Source organism: Geotrypetes seraphini, chromosome 2, assembly GCF_902459505.1.
Source record: "Geotrypetes seraphini chromosome 2, aGeoSer1.1, whole genome shotgun sequence".
Taxonomy (NCBI): Eukaryota; Metazoa; Chordata; class Amphibia; order Gymnophiona; family Dermophiidae; genus Geotrypetes; species Geotrypetes seraphini.
In genome coordinates, this window is record NC_047085.1 from 25,395,403 (window position 1) to 25,416,355 (window position 20,953).

General features: G+C 41.9%; 1 protein-coding gene across 3 annotated transcripts in view; it reads left to right on the plus strand.

The window, feature by feature from the left end:
* The window catches only part of COL22A1 (collagen type XXII alpha 1 chain), a 766,089-nt gene that overhangs the window by 375,409 nt on the left and 369,727 nt on the right, over positions 1-20,953 (plus strand). For all 3 annotated transcript variants that reach the window (XM_033933743.1, XM_033933744.1, XM_033933745.1), the window contains exons 12-13: positions 7,236-7,289; positions 13,398-13,451. In XM_033933743.1, coding sequence (XP_033789634.1) covers positions 7,236-7,289; positions 13,398-13,451 — 108 coding nt within the window. The remainder of the gene's footprint in view (positions 1-7,235; positions 7,290-13,397; positions 13,452-20,953) is intronic.

The following is a 20,953-nucleotide window of genomic DNA, read 5'->3' on the forward strand; positions in this document are numbered from 1 at the left end:
TTCAACCTTTAATCTGAACCTTTTAGACATCTCTGAAGACTTCCTGCCCTTCCTCTCCCTGAATTCAAGAATAGAAGAGATTCTTAGTCGCTCATGTCCTTTTAGAGAAGCAGGATAAGCATAGAAGCCAGGATTCAAATCCTGCTCCTCCCACTGACAGTACTTATAACCTTGGGCATAAGAGCCAGCTCTGTGGATGCAGTGGGTGCTTGAGCACCCCCAGTATTGAAAAAACTCCTATACTTTACCCAAAAAGAGGCAATTTGATAGAGTTTAGAACCCCCCAATCATTTTGAAAAGTTGGCTTCTATGACCTTGGGCAAATCACCTAACCCTTCATTACCTCCGATATGATCAGATTGTGAGCCAGTGTGGACAAGTTCTCTTATAACTCATGCAGTGTGGACAAGTTCTCAATAACTCATGCACCTGTGCTCTTAGGTTTCCGCGGCTGGCATCATGATTGTAGTAGGTTTCCGGGTCTCGCCACATCCGTGTAGAAAGAACCGATATTTCAGCCATCATGCTGTGGCGAGACCCAGAAACCTGCTACAATCATGATGCCAGCCGCTGAAGCCTAAGAGCATGAGTTATTTCCTTGTCCACACTGGTTCACAATTGTTTCTGAAGTAATGAAGGGTTAGGTGACATGCCCAGGATCATAGGAGCCAACTTGGGCATTAGGAGAGGGAAGGCCCATCATTCGCAGCACACGGCCCTGTAGTCTGGAGGTTGTGGGCTTCCCTCTTGCCGATCTGTCATCGGCAGGTACAGGGGGGTCTGGGGATTTTGGAGGGGGGGTCCGCTACCGCCTCCTTTTAAGCAGGCAGTATTTTTTTGGCTAACGCACGCTAATCCTGTGCGTGCGCTAAAAACGCTAGCGTACCTTTGTAAAAGGAGCCCAAAGTGCTTTGAAAATGATTACCATAGTCTAGCGCAGTGTTCTTCAACCACCGGTCCATGGACCAGTGCTGGTCCACAGACATTTCCTGCTGGTCCACAGGGCCAGCACGTGCATTAGGCCCAAAACAGTGTTCTTCAACCGCCGGTCCACGGTGCGATCGATGCGGCGTTATCTTCGAGCCAGCTCCCTCTTCCTAACTGATTCAGTGCACAAAGCCAAGGGCAGTGGCTCCTACGGGCATCCTGCGCCTGAACCGGAAGCCTTCTCTCTGACGTTGCAACGTGTAAGGTGCAATTAGTACTATTATGGGAGCGGGGTCTGGGGTGGAGATTGGGTAGAGATGTGCGGGGTCTGGCCTACGACTTAGCCCAGTGTTCTTCAACTGCCGGTCCACAGACTGCCGGTCCATAGGTGAAAGGTTGAAAAACACTGGTCTAGCACACATGTTTACTTGGGTTGAAGGTGCTTTTTGTTTTGTTTTGTTAGGATGGATTTCATAAGGCCTGATGCATTCACATACCATTAATTTATGTATCGAAGACTGACACATTTTTGTAAAGCATGAGTAAATTTTTAAAAATCCATGCTAAAAAGCTGCATGAATATTTATATTTTATTTCATCAGGGTCCTATAAAGGATGCGCATCGCCCTTTCCAATGATCTTGAGCGGGATTGGGGGGGGGAGGGGGAGAGTGTTATTTGTACCTTTTGAAGAACAGAAATATTTGATAGTTCCAAAAATAAAATATGGGGCCAGTCATATGTCATACATGTTTTTGTCATAACATCTCAGAGGAAAAACTGGCAAATGTCTCCTTTGTCAGTCTTAGTATTCTGTTGACATTCTTCGTTCCAAAATTAGTACTGTAATTAACTGACTAAAAAAAGATTTCTCCCTGTAATTACTCACATTTTTGCTGGATGTTTTGACCATCCTTACGTCTCATCTTGACAGATGTTACACTCCATATGCAAATGGCCTTCTTTGAGTCCCCGTGTTGCATACACTTGATAAAATGTCTGTGTGTAGAGCATTCACAATCGACGATGCTATCTGCTTAAAAATGGCGGCATTGAATAGATATGGTTAGGGTTACCAGGCGCTCGGATTTACCCAGACACTTCCTCTTTGTAGAGGGCCTGCCTGGGCGTCCGGATGGCTTTTCAAAATTCGATACTTTGTCCGGGTTTTGAAAAGCAAATCGCATCAGGAGGGGCATCCCCGCATGCGCAAATGCAACACGATGATGTCATGTGCCTGCATCATCGCATCACATCCGCGCATGCACAGCTGTCCTTCTGACTGAGATGAGCAAGCTGAGGGGGGCGGGGCTAGGGGGCGAGACGTGAGTGTAACAGAGTGGGGATGGATGGAACTGGGCGGGCCTGGGGGGCGGGTCTAGGGGGTCCAGATTTGCAGGGGGCCTGGGGAAAAGAAGAAGTGATATGGATACCTCTGAGTCAAGCGCAGCAAATTGATAAAGATCTTGTTGCAGATATCCAAAAGCTGGGGAAGAAAGGAGAGGTACTGTTGCTGAGTGATTTCGACCTGCCTGGTGCAGATTGGAAAGTTCCATCTGTGGAATCAGAAAGAAGTAGAGAGATCGTGGATGCCCTTCAAGGGGTTCTGCTCAGGCAAATGGTGACAGAATTGACGAGGGAAAAAGCGATACTGGATCTGGTGCCCACAAATGGAGAAAGTGTCTCTAATATCTGAGTGGGCACCCACCTAGGCGGTAGTGATCATCAAACAGTTTGGTTTGGTTTGATTTGATATAACAACTAAAGCGGAGGGCAGTCACACAAAACTCAAAGTCTATTGTATGTTAAAGTGTACAGAGCTGCGTACGCCTTTCAGTGCTTTAGAAATAATAAATAGTAGTAGTACATCATGCCAAATAATCTGGGCGCTAGATATAATTTACTTTGATTTCAGCAAAGCCTTTGATACGGTTCCTCATAGGAGGCTGTTGAACAAATTTGACCGGCTGAAGTTAAAACCCAAAGTGGTGAACTGGATTAGAAACTGGTTGACGGACAGACGCCAGAGGATGGTGGTTAATGGAATTTGCTCAGAGGAAGGACAGTGCTTCAAGGATTGGTGCTGGGGTTGATTCTGTTCAATAGGTTTGTGCGCGATATTGCCGAAGGGTTAGAAAGAAAGGGTTGCCTTTATGTGGATGATGCCAAGGTTGGTAACAGAGTGGACACCGAGGAGGGAATGGAAAACATGAAAAAGGATCTGCAAAAGTTGGAAGAATGGTTTGATGTCTGGCAACTAAATGCAGTGAAGTACAGAGTGATGCGTTTGGGGAGCAGAAATCTGAGGGAGATGTACCTAAGTGCTGGTAGGCGAGAAGCTGATATGCACCGTCCTTTCTACTGCCTAAGAATTCTGCGAACCAATAGAGAATGGTCAACCTCTTCGAAGGTAGCTGAAATGTCAACAGAGCAGTTTGTTTGCCTTTGCTTAGGTTAATTCTAGCAATAAGGATTCTGTGCTGTGCATAGGCCTGAAGCCGTGTGGTGAATTATGGAATCCATTAATCAGATTTAAGAAGTCACGTGGTTGTATGTGGATACAGAATTCTAATAACTTAGCAGGCCACGGCATACCAGCCACTGGCCTAAAATTTTTAACTTTAGTCAAATCTAGTCCCGAGGCCTTAGGTATGGGGGGTCAGTGAGATGGCTAATAACGATTCTGGATTTATACCTTTCGTTAGACATGTGTTGACAAGATCTGTCAGCCATAGTAGAAAATCAGGGGGAATGTTGTCCAACATGTTAGCTGGATAGATATCTAGGCGACGGCGTTTCTTTGAGAGTCTCCACAGTAAGGTAGAGACGTCTTTGGTGGTAACGGTATCCCCTGCAATGCGCGCATCTGATACTTTTTTTTATAAGGTGAGGACACTGCTAGGCGAAATGCCTACGGCACTCGTAAGCTCGGCTCGCTGGCACAGCTCATTTGCTGTTACACGCCGTGTGACTAGAATGCCAATTATGTAGAAAAGTGGCTAATACATATGCTTGTAAGTGCCAATTTGTGAAATTAACAATCTTTCAACACACACGGATGATTTGATCGCTGAAGTATTTCATCAAGCTAAATATGATCAATCACCTTAACAGCAAAACAAACTTCACTCGCACTGGAGTAAAGATGAGTATTGCCTTTCAATATTATAAGCTGTGATAATTATAAATGAATTAAGAGCATTAGAGAAACAATTATTTATTGTGACTGAGCTCATTCATAAACAATCTTTTGACTGATGAAGATGCTGGGGCATTAGTCCGTTTGAAAAATTGGTTTTTACAGCGGCACTGCTGAGCTCCTAAATAATCTTTGCTCCAGTGTGAGTGAAGCTTGTTTTCTTTGAAGGTGATTGATCATATTTAATTTGTGAAATCGTTCATGTGCATAAGAGCACCTATTTTACATATTAGTCCATGCACTTGTCCCCAAATACTATAAAGTCTGCCTAAGGTTAGGCACCTACAATGGCGCGCCTCGCCAATGTAGGCGTCTAACGTAATTGAGTAATAGGCTTGATTGGAGCTGATAATTGGCACTTAATTGACATTAATTGGAATTCATTGATAGGCGCCTAACATGGAAAGCATAGTTCTCTAAAAGTTAGGTGCCTTGTCCAAAGTGCCTACCTAAAAGCGGGCATGGCTGGGGGGGGGGAAATTGTGGGTGTGTTTTGGAGTTAAGCAAGTTACCATATTAAAAAAAAGAAAACTTCGGACATGCAACCTTGCCCCATTCCACTTCCAGCCCCGCCCCATTCTGTCCCAGCCCTGCCCGGTTCCGCCTCCATCCCCATTTGGTTGCACCTCCAGCCCCCCCCCACCTCAGTTCCACCCACAAGCACCCCCCCCCCAAGAAAGCCTCCTCTCTTTGCGAGGAGCTCTGGCTGTGTCTGGAGGGCCGGGAGCATGCGCGGACGCGCATAACGTCATCCGCGCATCCTCAGAAGCTCTCCAGATGTGGCCAGAGCTTGTAGGGGCTTTCCAAAACCCGGACAAATGCCGGGTTTCGGAAAGTCCGATCAGGAGCCTAGACGGTCCTCTAAATAACGGGTTTTACCGAACATCTGGTAAACCTAAGTCAGGTGCCTGTTTTTGACTTAGGTGCTGTTGTGTGTGTAACGGGCACACGCATTAGGCTAAGAAAACCCTGGCATAAATACGGTTCACAGTCATAAGCGCGCGGGACAAAGCCGCGCCGACATTTGAGAGCAGACAACTGAGTGCAAGACTAAAGCGCGCCGCCATAAAAGTATATTTTAAAGAACTCTGATGGGGGGGTGAGGGGAGAACCCCCCAGTTTACTTAATAGTGCTTGCGCTGCCGTTGGGGGTGGTTTTGGGGGGTTGTAACCCCCCATTATAGAGGAAATTTAACTTTTTTCCTATTTTGTAGGTGAAAAGTTAAGTTAGAAACATAGAAAGATGACGGCAGAAAGGGGCCATAGCCATCAAGTCTGCCCACTCTATTATCCCTCCCCAAACTACCCTCCTAGGGGTCACGCACAAGTGGCATCACCTCTACAGGTGGCATCACCTCTATACTACCCTCATAGAGATCCGACATGGGCATCCCATTTTTTCTTAAAATCTTGTATGCTGCTGGCCACGATCACCTGCTCCGGGAGATCGTTCCAATGGTCTATCACTCTTTCTGTGAAGAAGTACTTCCTGGTATCCCCATGAAATTTTCCGCCCCTGATTTTCAGCGGATGTCCTCTTGTGGCCGAGGGACCTTTGAGAAAGAAAATGTCGTCTTCCACCTCTGTGCAACCAGTGATGTACTTAAATGTCTCAATCATGTCTCCCCTCTCCCTGCGCTCCTCGAGAGAGTATAGCCGCAATTTATGCAGCCTGTTCTCGTATGAGAAATCTTTGAGCCCCAAGATCATCCTGGTGGCCATGCGCTGAACCGACTCAACTCTGAGCACATCTTTACGGTAGTGTGGTCTCCAGAATTGCACACAGTACTCCAGATGAGGTCTTACCATGGATCTGTACAATGGCATTATGACCCCCCCCACTCCCTCCACCAATGGCAGCGCGAACAGAGCCCTTTAAAATATACTTTTATGGCAGCACGCTTCAGTCTTGCGCTCAATTGTCTGCTCTCAAATGTCGGCGCGGCTTTGTCCGCGCGCTTTTGTCCCGTCACCCATAAATACAGTGTGCCTAAAAGTTAGGATACTTAGTGATGCCTAATGCCGCTTAGGCAGCGCTACGCATGATTCTACACAGTGGGCCTAACTTTTCTAGAATTGTGCCTATTGCCACACTAGTCCGCACCAATTTTTTTAGGTGACCTAAATAGAATTTGGCCCTTGGTGCATATTGTAACTTGCTGACTGTCCAGCTCTCTTCAATGTACACGATTATGGCGGTATAGAAGAATAAAGTTATTATTATTATTAAGTTTAGATGCTTATAAGGGGATGTGTGATATAAGGCTGGGTATCTACAGGAACATGCCCTCACTGAAGTGGAGCTACCTTAAGAATGGCCACTCCTTGCCCTGGATCGGTGGCATGGAACGTTGGTACTATTTGGTCGAATTCAGTAAGGCTATTCCTATGTTCTTACTCGTATGTTCTCTCAGTTTATCTATGGATGACAGAAATGAGGAAAAGTACAGAGTTCCCTTCAAATTTTCTCTTTATAACCTTGATGAGATCACTGGTGGTTCCTATGGTGGAGAAGTCAGCTAACCAATCACTTCCTGAGCATTTGAAAACTCTTCTTGATTGTTTAAGACAAGCCTCTCAAATGCATGGTAGTTGAACACCCAGTGAATGATTTTGATGTGATATTTTATGCAAGTATTGTTATTGTTAAAAATATGTTTGTTTTATAGCATTGCGTATGTAGATTATTGCAAGCCGTTTGGTTGTAGGCGGGATATATATGAAAAAAAAAAAAAATCAATCAATAAAAATGATGCAGCTACCAGAGCTCAATAGTGAATTTCTCAGCATTTTGGAAATCTCTGGAGCAGGCATTCCTAATCCAGTCCTCAGGACACACCTAGTTCCATCGGGTTTTCAGGATATCCACAATAAATATGCATGAGATAGGTTTGCATGCACTGCCTCAACTGCATGCAAATATAACTCACGAACATTCATTGTGGATATGAAAACCCAAAGGGACTAGGTGTGACCCAAAAACTGGGTTGAGAATGGCTACTCCGGGGCCATTTTAGTGGTCTGGGTCCAGTTACTGCAATAAAAGTTAAGGTATAAAACCTGATACAGTGAAAACATTAAAAGCCTTTCCATGTTTCTTTTATTTTTAGGGGTCTTTCGGCCCACCAGGCCCTATTGGAAGAGAAGGAGCAAAAGGCGAAAGGGTATGCTTATTTTTAATTCAAGAATCCTTCTGTTTCTGCAATTTCCCACTTTTTCTGAGCTATAGTACAGTACACTTCCCCCTCTGTATTCGCAGTTTCTGTATCTATGGATTTGATTATTTGCAGTTTTAAAACAAAAAATGCTTTTTCATTTTTCGGGCTATTTTAAACTCTGTAAGCCCCCCCTTACCTGAAACTCTGTAAGGTTTTCGGGGCAGGAGCAATCTTCCCACGCTCCTGCCCTGTGCAGATCGCTCGAGAGACAACGAGAGCTCAAGGCAGCCATTTCCTGTGAGCGACCTGCACAGGGCAGGAGCGTGGGAAGATCGCTCCTGCCCTGAAAACCTGCTAGACCACCAGGTAAGGCTTAAGGGGGGGGGGGTGGCTTACAGGGCTTAAAATAGCTGGGGGAAGCGGGGGTTAGGGGCAGAACCGGCCTGAATATTATTCGTGATTGATTTTTTAACAATTGCTGACTCATTCCCCACCGACGCGTTTCATTCTTCATCAGGATCCGGGATGACGCAAAGACAGAAAAGTTCAGGCAAACAGCTTGTAGCTTACAAATAACATGTCGGTGTTTCTGACGTGTTGGTGGGGAATGAGACAGCAATTGTTCAAAAATCAATCAGATTAATCAAAAAGCTAAGTTCACATATATATATATTTATATTTATTTATTGAAAGAAAAGTCTATTAGATATAAGCACAGGCACTTTAAGAAATTTTGACACAAACAATTAATTACACCGATTTAAATAGTTCTGGTGAGGAGAGCCACCACACAAGATTTGCCAAACATATAGTGCAAGTGTGGTAATCTGAGGGACTTCGGTGAATATAAAACATAGAAACATAGAAAAATGACGGCCGATAAGGGCCATAGCCCATCAAGTCTGCCCACTTCACAGACCCACCCCCCTGAGTCTGCTCTCCTGGAGATCCCTCTCCTAATGACCCATCCTTAACTCCACCCTCTTAAGGATCCTACATGGGCATCCCATTTACCCTTAAAATCTGGTACGCTGTTGGCCTCGATTACCTGTATTGGAAGCTTGTTCCAATGATCAACGACTCTTCGGTGAAGAAATACTTTCTGGTGTCCCCATGAAATTTCCCGCCCCTGAGTTTAAGCAGATGCCCTCTTGTGGCTTAGGGTCCCTGGAGAAGGAAAATATCTTCTTCCACCTCGATACGTCCGGAGATGTATTTAAATGTCTCAATCATGTCTCCCCTCTCCCTACGTTCCTCGAGAGAGTAGAGCCGCAGCTTGTTCAGCCTCTCTTCGTATGAGAGATCCTTGAGCCCCGAGACCATCCTGGTGGCCATCCGCTGAACCGACTCTGCTCTTAGCACATCTTTACGGTAATGTGGCCTCCAGAATTGCACACAGTATTCCAGATGTGGTCTCACCATGGTTCTGTATATCGGCATGATGACCTCAGGCTTCCGGCTGACGAAACTTCTGCGGATACAGCCTAACATTAGTCTTGCCTTAGATGAAGCCTTCTCCACTTGATTGGCAGCTTTCATATCTGCACTGATGATCACTCCCAAATCTCGTTCTGTTACAGTCCTAGCTAAGGTTTCACCATTTAAGGTGTAATTTCTGCACGGATTCCTACTGCCGAGGAGTATGTTAGAAGAATGAGCTCTTGAAGAATCATTATTGATAGTTATGTATTAGACACAGGTGCCAGAATTGTTCTTGATAGTCACACATACAATCAATAGTAATAAAGCTAAGGCATATTCACGAAGGTTTGACTCCTTGTACAGGCCCTCAACTTACAACTCTAGCGGTTCATAGTCATTCGTGCGCGGGACTTCGGCGTGCTGACAATTCAGCGCATGACCCTAGCACGCCGCCTAAAAAGTGACTTTTAAAGAGCTCCGACGCGGGGTGTGAGTGGGGAACCCCCCCAGTTTACTTCATACTCTTCGCGCTGCCGTTGGGGGGGGGTCTTGGGGGGTTGGAACCCTCCATTATAGAGTAAACTTAACTTTTTCCCGATTTCTTAGGAAAAAATTAAGTTTTCTCTATAATGTGGGGGGTGGCCTCCCCCCCAACGGCAGCGTGAAGAGTATGAACTAAAGTGGGGGGGGGTTCCACCCCACACTCCCCATCGGAGCTCATTAAAAGTAACTTTTTAGGTGGTGCGCTGGGGTCTTGTGCTGAATTATCGGCGCTGCTATGTCGGCGCAGTAAAGTCTCGCACACTTTTGTCCCGTCACCACCCTAGCTGGTGTCATTGCACGTTCTGTGCCCTTGAACCTCTCATTTAAAAAAAAAAAATAGACAGTCATTTGCTTCTAATATAGCTTGGCCAGAGGACAGACCTTACCTTAAGTTTCACATTCCAAAAGTAGATTTATTAAGAGTTCAGTTAACGTGCATGTTTGGGAAAAAAATAAAATTCCCTGCACGTAGACATGTCATCCATCACTTAGAGAATCAGAATGTGTTTCAGAAATCAATTGCATAGTGGAAGTTGTTTATCTTTCAAAATGGAGGCTAACACAAGCCTTCATTGGCCCAAAGATTAAAGAGAGAAGTCGCTTATAAAAAGTTCAATGGAACTTTTCTTTGGTCCAGGGCTATGGAGTCAGTACATAAAATCTTCAACTCTGACTCCTTTATTGTTCACCCTCTCCAAGGTGGAGAGAACGAGAGGGCACTCTCTAAACTTAAAAGGGGATAGACTCCGTACAAACGTAAGGAAGTTCTTCTTCACCCAGAGAGTGGTAGAAATCTGGAACGCTCTTCCAGAGGCTGTTTTAGGGGAAAACACCCTCCAGGGATTCAAGACAAAGTTAGACAAGTTCCTGCTGGACCAGAACATACGCAGGTCAGGCAAGACTCTAGTAGGGCACTGGTCTTTGACCTAAGGGCCACCGCGTGAGTGGACTGCTGGACACGATGGACCACTGGTCTAACCCAGCAACAGCAAATCTTATGTTCTTATATATCTATATATTGTAGGAGCGTCTTCTTGGAATTTTGATTTAATTTATTTTTCTCATCTTTGGTCAGATATTATGGATTTGATATTTGTGTTCTGTGTGTGTGACCGAGGTATTCTGTTAGCATGATTTTTCTGTTCAGCATTTTGTAGTAATTTGGTTTATTCAGTTGTCTCAATAGTGGAGGGGATATTTGTGAAGGGAGGGGAGGGGAGATAGAAATTTTATTAGGCCTTGTTCTGAATTAGTGATTTATAAAATGATAGTTCCACAGAATATTGTTTCTTTTTATACTTCAATAAAATTATTTCAATATAAAATAATAACTCTTCGAGGCTTGTGCAGATGAGATCAGACAGTTCACAGGGACAAATTTTGTCCTCATGTCATTCTCCAAGAGCCACTTTCGACAATATAAATATTTTAAAAAAATATATTACATTTTGTAATCATCAAAGAACTTGATATCAAAATATATTCTAAAACATATCCTGAAAAAAATGGGTAAATCAAATTATCTGTGAAATAAGAAATTTAAGCTTTATTTTTTTTTTTTTGTTCAAAATATTTTTATTGATTTTATAGTTATAAAATAAAAAAATATACAACAAAGGCTTCCGAGGAAGCCTAACAAGAAAAACCAAGTGACAGCTCCCTTCAGTACATCATATCACAATAAGAAATATTATCGATACTCAAGGATAGAAGCAACAAATAATAATGAGAAAACTAACACAGTCTTCTGGTCATAGTACATTGCAAGATAAATACATAAATAGGATGGCAGGACCATGAATTATGTATAGCTTTATAATATTTGTATAACATTCAATTTAACTCTATTAGGAGTTGGACTTGGTACATTTTCGCCGACCCCCAACTCCAGTAACCCCAAAATTGCTTCCGAACCCACGACTCCGACTCCACAGCCCTGCTTTGGTCTCCAGCTTTTAATCTTTGTACTAAGGGCCTCATCTATTACACTGCGCTAGCCGTTTTCTAGCGCGGGGAGCCGCGCTGAATGGCCCCTGCTACTTCTAACGCTCATAGAGTTCCTATGAGCATCGGGAGCAGCGCAGGCCATTCAGCGCGGCTCTCTGCGCTAAAAACGGCTAGCGCAGTTTACTAGAAGAGGGGGTAAGTTTGGTCATCATTCAAATTTAGGATATCAAATATTGCCCCTTGATTTATATTCTAGCATAGTCTTGTTTAAAGATAGTTTACTATGGAGCTAATTTTCAAAGCACTTAGGGCCCCTTTTACAATTCTTATGGGCTTCGGTGCATTTACCTCAGCAGCATTGCTACCATAGCTTTGTAAAAGGGGCCCTTAGACACACAAAGTACCATAGGTTACTATAGTACTCGCTCCTGCCCGCTGCACCTCTGGACTACCAAGGATCAGCAGAGGAGGTACAATGGTTAGGGCATGGAGGGGGGCAGGGTCCAGAGCCTGGCAATGGCTTGCAATAAGTCTGTGAGGGGGCGCTGGCCCAAATATAAACCGGGACCCCCATTTTAAATCCCGGTTTATATTAGAGTATATATGGTAGTCAGGATTTGACCTCATTCGCATTAATATGATTTTTAGCATGGAAAAATCCACAGTAAAATAACTGTGCTGCAAGGTCCAGTAAAATTGCTCCAAATATTAAACTGTATTACATCGTTGCTCAGGTTTTTACTTCAACCTTTAATCTGAACCTTTTAGACATCTCTGAAGACTTCCTGCCCTTCCTCTCCCTGAATTCAAGAATAGAAGAGATTCTTAGTCGCTCATGTCCTTTTAGAGAAGCAGGATAAGCATAGAAGCCAGGATTCAAATCCTGCTCCTCCCACTGACAGTACTTATAACCTTGGGCATAGGAGCCAGCTCTGTGGATGCAGTGGGTGCTTGAGCACCCCCAGTATTGAAAAACTCCTATACTTTACCCAAAAAGGGGCAATTTGATCAAGTTTAGAACCCCCCAATCATTTTGAAAAGTTGGCTTCTATGACCTTGGGCAAATCACCTAACCCTTCATTACCTCCGATATGATCAGATTGTGAGCCAGTGTGGACAAGTTCTCTTATAACTTTTACATTCCATTGCATTAGTGTTTTCTATCCCGCCAATACCTTTCAATTCTAGGTGGTTTACAAAAAGTTGGCCTGGGCATTCCCAGGGAGCTTACAGAGTTGATAGATAGAGCGAGCTTACACGAATTGAAGACTAGCATGAGCGATAGGTTTTGGGGGAGGGTTTATAAGGTTTTAGTTAGCTCGTCTGACAAATTTTTTGAAAAACCGATTTAGCGCACGCTAAGTCAGTTAGCACGCCTTAGTAAAAGGACCCTTATGTGTCTTAAGTGCTTTGAAAATGAGCTCTACATGTAGCATTCATATAGGAGATGTCATTATAAAGACTTCCTTGCACCTTTGCAGAGATTAAAAACTGTTCATTTCCAAACTGTATGTGGGCTATTGGGAGTATTCGATAACAATCGTGTCATTTTAAACTGGGCGAAGCAAAAGATTTTATATCAAGTTTCAAGTTTAAGTTTATTAAAATTTTTGATTAATCGCTTAATCTTGCTTCAAAGCGATGTACATACATAAAAGAAAATATTTAAATTACAATTTTAAAATAAAATTACAATTTTAAAATTAAAAATAAAACATTAATTAATATATATTTAACCATTAAAATAAAAAGAACTATATACGAACTAACAAACATGAGTAAAGAGGAAAAGGGGAAATGAACTACAATTTATAATAGAAAAGAAGGTCGGGAAAAACATAAGGATGGGAATTCAAAAGAATTGTCGAAAAACAGCATTATTGAATTCTAGGGAAAAACTTGTTAATCAAAAGCATCTTTAAAAAGGAATGTTTTTAAGTTAATCTTGAATTTATCGATATCATGTTCTTTCCTTAAGTAGATTGGCAGGGAATTCCAAATTTGTGGAGCAGTGACAGAGAAGATAAATTGTCTTCTAGTATTAATGATTTTGAGAGATGGAATTGTTAATAAATGCTGTTCGTTGGATCGCAATATTCTATTTGTGGAGTAAGGGATTAGTGTTTTAAAAATAAATGCAGGTGTTTTAAAACATATGTTTTTTAAAACATATCCCTGACTATAGTTAATATTTCTTTACAGGGTGAAAAGGGGGAGAGAGGAGAGATTGGACTGACTGGTCTACCTGGCCTGAAGGTAATGTACATATCTAATCTAATCTAATCTAAACCTTAAGTTTATATACCGCATCATCTCCATGAGTATGGAGCTCGACACGGTTTACAAGAACTTAAAATAGTAGGTAGAGAAGGAGAAAAAGGATTACATGAACTTATGTGAAGAAGGGGGGAGAAAAAAAAAGGGGGGGAGGGAAGGATAGAGTTACAATTTGCTGAAAAGCCAGGTTTTCAGTTGTTTGTGGAATAACTGAAGGGAGCTCAGGTTCCGCAACGGGGAGGTGAGGTCGTTCCAAAGACCTGTGATTTTGAAGAGAAGGGATTTTCCCAGTTTTCCCAGTTTGACATATCTTTGTCATTACAACTGTTGATCTTTCTTAATGTATGAGAGTCATTAAAAAATGCTTCCCCTAACCCGCCCACCCCCCTTTGATGGCCACGCCCCTTTGCAGACCATGCAGAAATTCTTACGTAGTATTCTGCAAATGAGTGCCCGAGTTGTTGATATTTCTGTCTCATTTCGGCACCTTCCGTCCATTAGAAAGCTTTTCAGAGCTGAACATTTGACGCTGGAATCTGGAGCTTCTCTTAAAGTTGAAAAAAACAACCAAAGTACTAGGGGTTATTTTGGACCCCTCCTTGACATACAAGGATCAATTCGCAAATTTATGGAAGAAAACCATGTATATAATGAGACAGTTGAGACTAGTGAAATCTTTTCTGAACATCATTTTGCATTGGTGGTTCAGATGTTGATATTATCACAACTCCATTATTGTAATTCTTTGTATCTGAACTTAAAATGTGGAGAAAAAATTGCAGCTGATTTAAAATAATGCAGTGAGATTGATAATATAGTCTGAAGAGACACGATAGTGTTTCTATATTATATAAGAAACTTCATTGGCTGCCTATAGAGAAACGCGTGGAGGAGCATAATCGAAAGGAACGTCTAAGTCTGTTTTCATCCAAGTCGTCCAAAGTAAAAAAAACAAAACAGCTTAGGATACATTTTTGAAAAACACGTCCAAATTTTTTCTGTTTTGAAAATCGTCTAAGTCAGGGCTGCCCAAGTCCAGTCCTCGAGATCTACTGGCAGGCCAGGTTTTCTGGATATCCGCAATGAATATGCATGAGAGAGATTTGCCCGCACTGCCTTCTTGGTATGCAAATCTCTCTCATGCATATTCATTGCGGATATCCAGAAAATCTGGCCTGCCAGAAGATCTCGAGGACCGGACTTGGGCAGCCCTGGTCTAAGTATACGTCCTGCCGATCTGATCGTCCAAGTTGCAAAATCGTCCATCTTTATACCACATTTTCGTCCAACTTTTCATCCAAGTCAAAAACGCCTAGTACAAGCCCTGTTGGACGTGGGAGGGGTCTGCAAAGTGATGGACTGAACACCCAGACATGGCACCTAAATAGTGGGGTACCTTACAGGGCACTGCTGTGAACTTCACAAAACGGGTGCCATGTCCATCATCTCACTACAGCTCTCCAGCCCCCCAAACCACCTCCAGAATCCCCTAGACCCACTTATCTACCACCCCAAAAACCCTTATGGCTGCAGGAGCCACTTATATGCCAGTACAAATGGGTTTTGCGGGTGTATAGGGGAATGCACATGTTTCAATATCAATGCAGTGATTACAGGGGCTTATGGGCATGGGTCCTCCTCTCTATGGGTCCCTAACCCACCCCCAAGACGGCTTAAGACACCTCTGTGAAGCATGACTAGGCTTTCCTATGCCAGGCTGTCAGGTGATGATGTTCTGGAGGCACAATTTTCAAGTTGTGATTAATATTTTTATGGGGATGGGGAGGGGGGTCGGTGATCACTGGAGTAGTGTGTGGGGGTCTGTATTATGTGTTTGCAGTGCTTATCTGGTCACTTTAGGTGGGTCTTTGTGACTTAGACCATGTTTTAAATGGTCTAAGTCACAACGTCCAAGTTCCGTCGATCCTGTGCCGTATAACTTTCGGTTATACATGCAAAACGACTAAGTCTAAGCCTGGTCACGTCCCGCCCAATTCCTGCCCTCGACACTCCTCCTGTCACGCCCCGTTTAGCTATGGTCGTTCAGCGGCACTGTGAAGGCCTAGCTCGTTGTTAAATATGTCCAAAACCTGGTTTTATTATCGGCAGTTGGACGTTTTTGACTGATGATCGTCCAAGTGCCAACTTGGGCCGGTTTTTTGATGTTTTTCTCTTTCGATTATGAGCCCCATAGGGTATAAAAAGGTCTCTCTTGATTCATCATATTATACAGGCAGAGGTTTCCTATCATAGATTAAGTAATACATTTTTATTGCAGTTTTCCCCTTTTAGAGGTATATGTTTTAAAAGTCGATTTAATTCTTCTTTTACATATGCTGCTACTGTTATTTGGAATGATTTACCTATAGAAATAAGGACAAAAGTTAGTTATTGGAAATCTCATAGAATGTTGAAAACGTTTTTATATAATAGATTGTAAAGTTAGTACTTTTAGTTAAATAATTGTAAGGACATCTTTTTATCCAAGGAATGGTATTTTCCCATAGAATTATAATAATAATAATAATAGCTTTATTTTGTATTCCGCCATACCCAGAGAGTTCTAGGCGGTTCACAACAATTAATTAAGATTACAAACGAAGATAACATTGGAATTAACAATTTTTGAAGTGTACAGGTCATTGAAGTTGACAGGAATATAAAAGAGTGTACAATAGGAAGGTAAAATTTTTATTTACAGGGAAAAAAAATACCAGTCAATGAAGTTAATTGGTTTGGTGGGTACAATAATAGGGGAAGGTGGAGGTTCACGTGTATTGAAGAGAGTTGAAGAAGTGAGAGGGTGTGTTAGGGGTTCTGTCCGTGGAATAAGTGAGTTTTGAGTTTTTTTCTGAAGTCAAGGTAGGTGGGGGCATGGTTTCCTTTTGATGTAAACTGCCTTGAACTAAATGGTATTAGAGCGATTCAGAAATCTTGTATTAAATTCAATTTGATTAGTCTATATATAGAATTGACCCATATACAGTATATCTAGAATAGGCATATAGGTATATATATACATTAGGCATGTATTTTCAATGGTGCCCACTATACACAGTTATGTGCCTAATCTATGAAAAGGCAGCTCTCAACAAGTTTCAAGTTTCAAGTTTATTGGTTTTTAATATACCGACCATCAAAGAATATCTGGACGGTTTACAACAAATCTAAAAGAAGATAAAAGTAAAATAAAATGTTAAGCATTAAAAATGATTGGGTGAACATAAATAACATCAACTGGACAGACTTGAAGGTGAGGGTGAAAGGGAAGGGAAGGGAAGGGAAAAGTTACATGTTGGAGAAGAAATGGAGACAGTGGGAAAGGGGAAAAAACATATAGGGTGGGTCGCTTTATCAAAGCGGTTGGTTGTTTTAGAAAGGGAAAAGAGAAAGAGAATAGAAAGAAAAAAAGAAAAAGGAAACAAAAGAGGAGAGTTAAAGGTAAGTCTAAACGTAGCCAAAGGCGTCACGAAATAAAAAAGTCTTTAGGCTTATCTTAAATTTGTCTAAATGTTGTTCATCGTGGAGTTGCTGTGGTAAAGAGTTCCATAATGTTGGGGCAGTTACTGCGAAATTTGTTTTCCGGGTGTAGTAAAAGTCTTTTATGGAGGGAATAAAGAGAAGTTTTTGATCAGTTGACCTTAGAATGCGTGGGGAACATTGGGGAATGAGGAGTTTGTCGAGAAATAGGGGTTGGTGAAAGTGTTTTATTTTGAAGGAGAGTAGTACGATTTTATAGGTGATACGGTGGGTAACGGGGAGCCAATGTGCCTCTTTGAGAAGAGAAGTAACATGCTCAAATTTGCCTATTTTATGAATCAGTTTTATTGCTGTGTTTTGTATTAATTGTAGGCGTCGGATTTCTTTTTGGGGGAGACCGTTGAGAAGAGAGTTGCAATAATCTAAGTGAGAAATGACTAAGGAGTGGATTAAGATATTGATTGAGTCGGTCTCTAAGATTGAGAGTAGTGACCGAATAATGCGAAGTTTGAAGAAACAAATTTTTGCAATTGAACTGATATGGTCATGGTAGGTGAGGACTTTATCAATGATGACGCCTAATAGTTTTATTTTTGTTTCTATTTGTATTGGAATGGAATTAATGGAAAGTTGTCCCAATAAGGGGGCACAGTTTTTAGTTGGAATTAGGATGGCACGAGATTTATCGATATTAAGGGAGAGTTTATTTGAGAAAAGCCAATCATATATAGTGTCTAATTTATCGTTTATGTCTTTTATGTCTGAGATGTTTGTGGTGTTAACTGGGTGAAGGAGTTATATATCTTCAGCGTAGGCAAAAATTGTAAATCCAATAGATTGTGCTAAAGTAAGTAGAGGAGACAGGAAGATATTAAATAGTAGTGGGGAGAGAATCGAACCTTGTGGGACACCGTATGTTAGAGATATAGGTTGCGAAGTTTCGTTCTTTACATGGATTTTAAAGCTGCGTTCATTAAAGTAGGATGTGAACCAAGAAAGAGCTGGGCCTGTGATACCACAGTCTTTAAGTCTATTAATAAGAAGAGAGTGGTCGATAGTGTCAAAGGCTGCGGACAGGTCCAGAGAAATGAGAATAACAGATTTTTGATGGTCATGGTAGTAATGTATCGTTGAGGTAAGGCCTAACAGAGACAATTCTGTTGAATGTGATGCGAGAAAGCCAGTTTGGCATGGATGTAGGGCATGGGTTTTTTCAATGAATTCAGTAAGTTGGGTATGAATAATTTTTTCCGTTAGTTTCGAGATTAGAGGTAGATTGGCTATAGGGCGGTAATTTTTAGGCAAAGAAGGATCTAAATTATGTTGTTTAAGTTTTGGGAAAACAAGAGCTGTTTTCCAAGCAGTAGGTACAAGACTGTCAGAGAGAGACTTAGATATCATTTCCCAAATGTAAGGGCCGAAAAAAGAAAATAATTTTTTAAGGAGCGAAGAGGGAATGCTTTCCAAAAGATTATTGGAAGTGTTTAAAGATTGAAGAATAAGAAGAAGATTTGCTAGTGAGGGCATTTTGAAGTTTGAGAAAGAGCTGAATGATATTTGAGTAGAAACATTGGGAATGTGAATGTGAGGAGAGGAAGCAGGAGGTGAAGGTCCAAGATGTGATCTGATGTCCTTAATTTTTCTGTCGAAGAAAAGTGATAGTTCGTCTGCAGATGGCTGGGTAGTAGGGGGTGGATTTTTTTTCTTCGAATATTTTGAAAGAGATTGGGCGAGGTTGAAAAGGGTGGAAGAGTTACGGGTGGTAGTAATGAGTTTCGAGTAATATTCTTTTTTTGTTTGTTGAATGGCTTTTTTGTAATGAGAAGCTTTTTCCTTGATCAGAAGGAGGAAATTATTGAGGCGTGTTGTACGCCATTTATGCTCTACAGAACGAAGTTGTTTACGAAGGAGAGCGAGTTTTTCGTTATACCAAGGTTGTTGTTTTCCCCCCCTTTTGTGTTATCCTTAGATGACTTTTTTTTTTTTTTTAAATCTTTATTGATTTTCAAACTTTGATAGTGCAATACAAATGGTAAATCAGAAAAACTACACAAAACACTATTCACTATACAATTATTACATTGAACAATCATTTTCTCCCATCCTCATCTTCATTTTTAATATAATAATACATATGATGTGATTACAAATTATAATTTAGCTATTCAAAATACATTTCCCCCCTCCCCCATCCCTGGATGTGTAAGGAAATCTAATGATAAAGAAAGAAACATGACCCTTATTATAATGCAATAAAATTAGTCAATGGACTCCATACATCATGGCTTGCCCCGCTAGGTTTTCCCTCTACCGCATCATCAGTGACGCAGCAGAGGGAAAGCCCCAGCAGGACAGGGTGCAGAGCAGCCCATTCAGAGCGATGCTGCTGCTGACCGTTCACCGCCGCCATAGCCGCTGCTGCTTTAGGAGGCCTCGGGAGTATGTCAGGTCTTACTGTGAGGGGGGTGGGTGTTGATCACTGAATCGGTCAGTCCAATTTTCTCGGACGAGTCGATTTGAATCAATTCACAGAAGTGAATCGGTGAATCGATTCAAATTAGTGAATTGGGCAGCAGTACAATCTTTGCTGCTAGGTACAGTGGAAGCAGGCTATGGAGGGGGGGGGGAGGAAAGTGTTTAGGGGGAACTAAAGGACTGCAGATAGAAATTTTCAAAGCGGAAAAAAAAAAATCCCTGAATATTAAACATCCTTCTACCTTCTGTACACAACGGAAAATTCTGCTGACTTCTGGAAAAAGCCAGGCAAACAACAAAGGGAGAAAACCAACACAGTCTGCAGTGAGTAAAGCACTAGCCAAAACAAAGGAAACTGCAGACAGCTGTACAAGGAAGCAGGCTAAATTTATTAAACCAAAATTATGAATGCGGTTAATGTTACCACCTTGAACCAAACTAGAGGACCCGACACAGTCTGTGTTTCGGTAAACACGCCTTCATCAGGGGTCCCTGGTGGATAAAGTATCAGATAAAACCGCAGACAAAAAAACTCAGCCTGTGCGTGAGAACATCAATAATGAAACGATCTCTGGATACTCCGCCGTAGCATTTCTTTTTTTTTTATATATATATATTCTTTATTCATTTTTGACATCAAATACAAAGGGCAAACACATGAACATTCAAATAACGTACCACATTGCACTCTGTTCCAACAATAAAATATAAAACTGTTTTATCCTCCTTCCCACCCTAACCCACCCCCCCCCTCCCGCCTGGATATGTATAATGTTCAATCATGAAACAAAGGGAAATAATAGTAGTAATAATAATAATGATAATAATAATAATGATAATAATGACGTTTCATTATTGATGTTCTCGCGCACAGGCTAGTTTTGTCTGCGGTTTTATCTGATACCTTATCCACCAGGGACCCCTGATGAAGGCATGTTTACCGAAACACGGACCTCTGGTTTGGTTCAAGGTGGTAGCATTAACCGCATTCATCATTTTGATTTAATAAATTTAGCCTGCTTCCTTGCACAGCTGTCTGCAGTTTTCTTTGTTTTTGGTTTCTGGAAAAAGCCAGACAGTTGGCAATCTTAACCTCTTGAGTCCTGAGAATATCTCACAGGGCTCCACTAAACATGTGAACACAATGTACTGTATGTTCAAAGTTTGTTAGTGACCTAATCGGACTCGGTCTATACCAACAGATGCTACTTGGCAATGCACATAACAACCAATACGAAACCAATATGATTCTTGAAATAGTTTTCACGGTAGATTAGCAAAAAAATAAAAATAAAGGGAGAGGGGATTATATGTATGTGGGTCAAATTCTATATGTAAGCCCTGGGGTGCTAGGCAGTTGCCTAGACCCTACCCCAGCTGCTCGAAAGTAGGGCATGCAAAATATTTTATTTGTCAGGACCAGGGCTTGGATCAACTGTAGAGCTGGGAGGCCGTCGCAACGTTATATCAGACTGTCCACTTATTCATTCCCAATAAGGTAGACCACACCAGAATTTACAAACTCC